Genomic DNA, 6,799 nt, shown 5'->3' on the forward strand with positions numbered 1-6,799 from the left:
CACCAGGATTTTGATTGATAGAACTTTAAAACTGGAAGCTGAACTGCAGGATGTGAAACTGAAGAGTGAGAAAGAGGGTGAAGATGAACCAAAGTCAATAGAACCACAGAGGAAAGAGACGGATGTAAAGGAAAAGGACGAAGAAAAGAAAAGACACAAAGATGAAATTAAAGCCCTTCAGGCTAAATTTGAACGAGAAAGAAAGCAATTATTGAAGGAGAAAGAATCAATGATAAAGGAGCGTGAAAAGATAAAGAAAGAACTGGAGGAAGGGGAAAGAAAAAGGGCAGAGGTGCAGCGGAAAGAGTGGCAACAAAAAGTTGGTGCCTTGGAAAAACAAGTTAGTTCTGAACGAGAACAAAAAGAGGCAGCTGAGAAGAAGCTGGAGCAGAGCAGACGAGAGAGGGTAAAGGAGAGGGCAGCTTTGGAGAAAGAAAAGGAAAAAATCTGGGAGCGAATGCATGAGGAGCTGAAAGAGAACCTGCAGGAGATGAAGATGAAGCTGGAGGAGGAGAGGACGAGTCATCGACAACTTCAGGAGGAGCACTATCGGAAAAGAAGGAAATGGACTTATGTGTGGTTTGCTTCTTTATTAGTCGCACCAATCTTTCTTTATTCTTTACTATTTTATTTGTATCAAAGCCGTTAATTATTGAACCTGGAAATGTTCCAAGAGAGAACATGGACCTGCCTGATTCTGGTTTATCAGCTCAACATCCAGAACTTTGCTGAGTGGATCATACGGTGCAGACACTAATAATCAGGGCACCAGTAATGCACTTAAATATGTTCTAATGGGATCTAGAAGAGTCTGGTTCTACATTAGAAAGATCAGTGTTCAAATCACCTTTAACTCCCATAATACAGAAACATGCAATGCTTTTCAATTTGTAAACTATGACTTTGGTCAATATTTTTGCATTCTGAACCATATATGCTTTTAATCTCTAGAAGTGGTCCTAGTTGTGATGCTGTATCAGTGTTAAAAGTGTAGAAATTTAATACTTCATGCCATCACCTGTAGAAAGCTTTTCACTAGTGATCAATGCGACCTGGACGGTTTTGAATAAGTAAATTTTTAAAAACGTTCAGGTGGAAAATCTGAAGACCTGACTTTGTAAAGGGATTTTTCCTGATTAAAACTTAGAAATACAACCAGCACTAATTTTCATACCATGATTTGTTTGTTCCCACTGTATGTAGATATTTCAGTTCTTGAAACTTTTCGTTAATTTTTACCAAAAGTGGTTCAATAGTCTGATTAATTCTACTCTGGCATAGTATGTTCAAGTGATTCAAGATCCAAACTTAACCACAGGATGCTTGTGCCTGTCCAAAAACTACAGCACAATTGAAGGTTTTATGGAAGAAAAATTGGGATCTGCCTCTTTACACTTGTGGAAGGCCAAGGACACTTTTTAGGGACACTGATTACACTAATTCCTTACACAATTTCTATCAGTAAAAATGTGCCTGTAAAAACTGCAGGTGTTGACCTTTTGGTAAACTCAAGCCAAAGTAATCGACACTCGTTGCGGTCGAGAAGCTTCTAGCCAGTGAAATTAGCTCATTTAACAAAAGTTGGGCATAGCTTTGTTCCCACCTGAATGAAGCAGAGTTTCATTTGCAGTTGATTTTACAGCCAAATCAGATAAAAATTCAGCATTTAAATATTCTGTTTTACATCTATAAATTTTAGCCTCAATTAAATCAGCAGACTCATCCACAAGAGCAAGGAATAGTTCACCAATAGATGGCAGCATTTCTTACACTTGGGATCCTTTGACACAGGCAGAACAGGCTACATGGCAAGCTCCTACTGAGCAAACCAATTCAGATGTGTCTCAAGACTTACCCTGAAAACGGTTACACACCTAGAGCAATCATACAGTAATGAACAGGAGCTGCCCAAAGTCTAGTTGGGCATATACTCCAGTGAACTAAAGAAAAACTAGCCAATAGCAGGACCACATCTCTGGGGCTTAGAGAACCACCATGGAGTTAAATTTGCTAACAGCACTGTTAATTGGAGGTCACTAGTTAAGAGAAACTTTAATACCATAAAGGTTAAATGGCCAAAAAACAAAACAAACACACCCCACACAAGAGTACAGCATGTGTAAACTTTTATTTTTGAGAATCAGTGATTTAATGCATTGGAAAGATGCAGCAACAGGATTTTAAAATGCTACCTCCAGTCACTACAGAGATGGATTATCCTGATGTACAAGGCTCAGCACAGCCATCCAGGGGTGCATCAAACTAAATGGCAAGTTTTAGTAATGAAATTTCAACATTCAGTAGCATCAGACTGAAATAGAACCATTGCTGGTTCAGGTTGCATGTTTGAGTCCGTTTACACAAGATGAACCAGACGACCCTTCAGCTGGATGCAGCAGTTGAAAACATGTTGACCACTGGGACAGGAGGGGGAACGCTTTAGAAGCACTTGCGGTGGACAATTGCTGGACCAGATTCATCATACTCCTGCTTGCTGATCCACATCTGCTGGAAGGTGGAGAGTGAGGCCAGGATAGAGCCACCAATCCAGACAGAGTACTTCCTCTCAGGTGGAGCAATAATCTGCAGAGAATAGATTTAATTTAGAGCCAGTTAATAGCAAAGTTTAATGCAACCACTTTAAAGGAAAACTCAAATGTAAATTTTGATTTACTATCAAGACTTTAGCTTTTTACAGAAACACATTTGATTGTTAAACTTTGTGTTCCTTCATGTTGGGTGATATTTTCTGTCCTCTGTAGGATAATTATGGTACCACCTTTTGAATAGACACCCAGCTCTTAAAGCATTTGTAACCAGATTTCCCTTCTGTTCAGCCAGTTGTACTGTGAAAGGAAAACCCATGGTGGGCACCAAGAACTGGGTTCCATACCTTGATTTTCATGGTGGGTGGGGCCAGGCCAGTAATTTCCTTCTGCATACGGTCAGCAATTCCAGGGTACATGGTGGTACCACCGGACAGCACAGTGTTGGCGTACAGATCCTTACGGATGTCCACATCACACTTCATGATGCTGTTGTAGGTGGTCTCATGAACACCAGCAGACTCCATTCCTATAGATTAAAGTCAGTTAAATGTAGAACCACCAGTAGACTGCTTTCAAAAACAATATACCCACAAACACTTAAGTTTATCCTGTCCATTTAACCCATCCCTGATGGAGCAGAGTGCCACTATGCCAGTTAGCATGCAGAGCAATTTGTTGCCCGTTCAGTTTGCAAGCTTCCTGCTATATCCACTACCACCCAAAGCTTCCCGCTACTGCTAGCCCCCCTGGGGGAGTCAAGACCATACTTTAAAGGAAACATTTAAGACTTTAAATTAGTACACACCAAGGAAAGAAGGCTGGAAGAGGGCCTCAGGACAGCGGAACCTCTCGTTGCCGATTGTGATGACTTGTCCATCAGGGAGCTCATAGCTCTTCTCCAGGGAAGACGAGGAAGCTGCAGTCTGCATTTCCTGCTCGAAGTCCAGAGCCACATAGCAGAGCTTCTCCTTGATGTCTCTCACAATCTCACGCTCAGCTGGAAGTCAGTTTAAAGCAAACTTGGTACCAGAGAAGTGGGCCATGTATAGCATTAAAGAAATGTCTGGGGCCAATCATTGAGTCATACCAGTGGTAGTGAAGCTGTAGCCCCTCTCTGTAAGGATCTTCATCAGGTAATCTGTTAGATCTCTGCCAGCCAGATCCAGACGGAGGATGGCGTGAGGAAGAGCATAGCCTTCGTAGATTGGCACAGTATGGCTGACACCATCCCCAGAGTCCATCACAATACCTGAGGGATAAAACTGCTCATTACAAGAACTATTAAAGGTAATGATGGAGGGTCACCTCATTTGAGTTTCACCCACCTGTAGTACGACCAGAGGCATACAGGGACAGCACAGCCTGAATGGCCACATACATGGCAGGAGAGTTGAATGTCTCAAACATGATCTGGGAAAGAAAGGATTAGTTTAAATTATTTTCTGGTTAAGTAGCTTTTTTTTTCCTCCCCAAACTGGGTTCAGAAAGTAAGAACTAACCTGGGTCATCTTCTCCCTGTTGGCTTTGGGGTTGAGTGGAGCTTCTGTCAGCAGGACTGGATGTTCCTCTGGAGCAACACGGAGCTCATTGTAGAAGGTGTGATGCCAGATCTGAATGGAAGAGCAGGAAACACAGCAGAAGTTTAGTTATATTTGGAGAGCGTGCAAAAAAAAAAAAAAAAACACACCCCCCACCCACACACTTCGCTACAGTTTCCCTGAGAATCGTCAAAAAAAAAACAAAATTAGCAATTTGTTTAAATTAAGATTTAATTAAAGGCAACAGAACTTCAAAAATTTCAATAACCCATCATCAGGCCCATGTTGACACAATTTCAACATCAGTTTACCTTCTCCATGTCATCCCAGTTGGTAACAATGCCATGCTCAATGGGGTACTTCAGGGTCAGGATACCCCTCTTGCTCTGGGCCTCGTCTCCCACATAGCTGTCCTTTTGTCCCATACCCACCATCACACCCTGCAGAAAACATAAGATCAGCTACACCGTTCACCCTCTACACAATACAAATGTAAGCAGTCGGGTTCCCACCTGGTGTCTGGGGCGCCCAACAATGGAGGGGAAAACTGCACGAGGAGCATCATCCCCAGCAAAACCGGCCTTGCACATACCGGAGCCATTGTCAACAACGAGAGCAGAGATATCGTCTTCCATTTCTGTGAAAAAAAATTAAATTTAAAGAGTTGTTTTCAGATAACTCAAGGCACGCAGGTCAGGACTTAAGAGATGAAACTAGATGAATCTTGGTACAGTCTTGCACCACACCCATGTTCCCAGTCTTCAAATCAGAGCTACTGGGTGTGACCAAATAGCCTCAACTCCATTCACTGTTGGATTTCCTCACTTAGGAGCAGTCATTAAATTTAAAAGCAAATTTCATTCCAATTCTTAATTGGAAAACAAAGAGGAATTCAACACCTAGAGTCATTTTCAGTGCATTTCATTTAATGATTAAGCATGCTAAATGACCCATCTTAAATAGCAAATATACAATTTTAATACAATATACTGTCATAATTGAACCTTAAAAATTAAGATGCAGCTAATGCCACCTAAGGGACTAATTTTAAATGCATATATCAAAACCAAAATTGGCTGGAAAACACCAAAACACAAACATTTAGTGTCTAAGATCAGATTAACCAAATGCAACCGCAGAAGCTCCAGTCTGAATCTTACCTGTTGCAGGTGAGTAGCGGGTGTGTCTGTAGGTGAAGTCCTGCTGCTGTTCCTCTGTCCCAGCTGTGGTCGCTTACTGCAGCATCACATCAGCAGCCGCAGCGGCTTTATTTGAGCCGGCACACCGCGCTGTTCTCCATAAAAGGTAAGGTTCTCTCAGCTCGCGCTTTGATTGGTTCAGGTGTGCAGCTCGCGCTGGGATTTTTTCCAGCTCCCCTCCCGATTGGCTGGAGGGACTGTCAGTCATTTGTCCCTCATCAGGAATCATCTGGTGGATTTCTCACGAAATTCAAGCCGCCGCTGATTGGCCTGAAACACAAAAAGGTAATCTGCGCAAAGGAGAAACAAAAATGAGCTGATAAACCGAAACTGGAGTCTAAAGCCTAAAAATATGTTTGATAGAAGATATAATGAAAATGTAAAATAACCTAGAGTATCATTAAAACATGGCTGACTGATGCAGCATTAGAGAGTAGGTGCTGCAGCTGTTTAAAATAACCTCACTGCACAGAAATATAGAGAAAGGCTTCTGATTGGCTCAGAAAACATTTGTTTGGAAGAATTAAAAACAGTGAGGCTTGCAGCAATAAAAATAAAACCTTTATGGTTCAGTTTAATAACAGGAATTATAAAAATAATGCATCTATTGATAATGCACTTTACATTTACAGAAAATCTTAAATAGTCATTGTGAAAAAAATGGAGAAAATTGTTCAATAACACAAAAAATGTAGTAAATCCATAAATACAAAGGAGAACAAAAATACTACAGAACATTAGAAAATAATTTGGAACAAGTTTTTCAGGCCTGTTTTAAAAGCTTGCTATAGGAGCGCCGGAAAAGGCCTGCGGTGCCAGAGCCACATATGTGAAGGTTTGTGTTAGTGTGAGGACAGTGAGGTTGTCTCCCCTGTAAGATGGCGGTTTGTTGTGTAGAAAGTTTAGAAAGTTACAGGAGGACTTTTTCTACAATCCAACCTTTAATCTGCATAAAAAAAAAAACATTTACAGAACCACAATCAAGTCCTCTAGGAACGGAGTTGTGTGACATTCATTGTGCAGCTCTGCAGGTCGTTGCATGTCAGACGGCCACATGAACTTGATGAAGGACATCCTGAGGCAAAATACAGCAGCAGGCTGACTCACAGCTCACTAAAACCTGAGAGAAGGAACATCTTTAGACCAGATTTACACTCAGGAACTCTCAGATGTAAATCAGGAACAAATGCAGAACCAGACTAAAGCCCCTCCTGTCTGCTGATGTCGTTTCTTAATGTTCTTTATAAACCAACACTTCTTTTTTCTCTCTGTTGCAAAAGTGGAATTTTTTTCCCTCCTTCAAAACTTTCCATGTTTCCAAACCCGGACCTGATGTTTCACAAGAGTGTGACCAGAACCTGACGCTTCATTTCATGGTGGGTTTTTATCTGATAAATCCGACATTCATGCATGAGAAATAAAACATACAGAATAACTAAATGGCCCAGATGAACAGCGGTTCATACTTTCTAGATGTCAGGTGCGAACCTGGAAAGGATCCAGTTTTGAGCTT

The 6,799-nt window shown here is 41.3% G+C and overlaps 1 protein-coding gene across 1 annotated transcript; it reads right to left on the reverse strand.

Moving 5' to 3' along the window:
• Positions 1 to 2,109: 2,109 nt before the first annotated feature.
• On the reverse strand, positions 2,110 to 5,402 carry LOC107084406 (actin, cytoplasmic-like). The gene is made up of 9 exons (XM_015374217.1): positions 5,248 to 5,402; positions 4,600 to 4,724; positions 4,399 to 4,527; positions 4,049 to 4,159; positions 3,875 to 3,959; positions 3,637 to 3,798; positions 3,355 to 3,546; positions 2,894 to 3,075; positions 2,110 to 2,583 (listed from the first exon to the last, which is right to left on the reverse strand). The coding sequence occupies exons 2-9, from the start codon at positions 4,720 to 4,722 to the stop codon at positions 2,440 to 2,442; spliced, it is 1,128 nt and encodes a 375-aa protein (XP_015229703.1). The 5' UTR covers positions 4,723 to 4,724; positions 5,248 to 5,402; the 3' UTR covers positions 2,110 to 2,439.
• Between the last annotated feature and the right edge of the window lie 1,397 nt (positions 5,403 to 6,799).

The sequence above is a fragment of the Cyprinodon variegatus genome, unplaced genomic scaffold (genome assembly GCF_000732505.1).
Source record: "Cyprinodon variegatus isolate N-32 unplaced genomic scaffold, C_variegatus-1.0 Scaffold99, whole genome shotgun sequence".
NCBI classification, from domain to species: domain Eukaryota; kingdom Metazoa; phylum Chordata; class Actinopteri; order Cyprinodontiformes; family Cyprinodontidae; genus Cyprinodon; species Cyprinodon variegatus.

Excerpts from the sequence above, each read along its gene's own strand:
- LOC107084406 (XM_015374217.1), bottom strand. The coding sequence starts at position 4,722 with ATGGAAGACGATATCTCTGCTCTCGTTGTTGACAATGGCTCCGGTATG. Across the intron at positions 3,960-4,048 it reads ACAGGGAGAAGATGACCCAG|ATCATGTTTGAGACATTCAA; the intron begins GTTAGTTCTTAC and ends TTTCTTTCCCAG. Across the intron at positions 2,584-2,893 it reads CACCCACCATGAAAATCAAG|ATTATTGCTCCACCTGAGAG; the intron begins GTATGGAACCCA and ends TATTCTCTGCAG.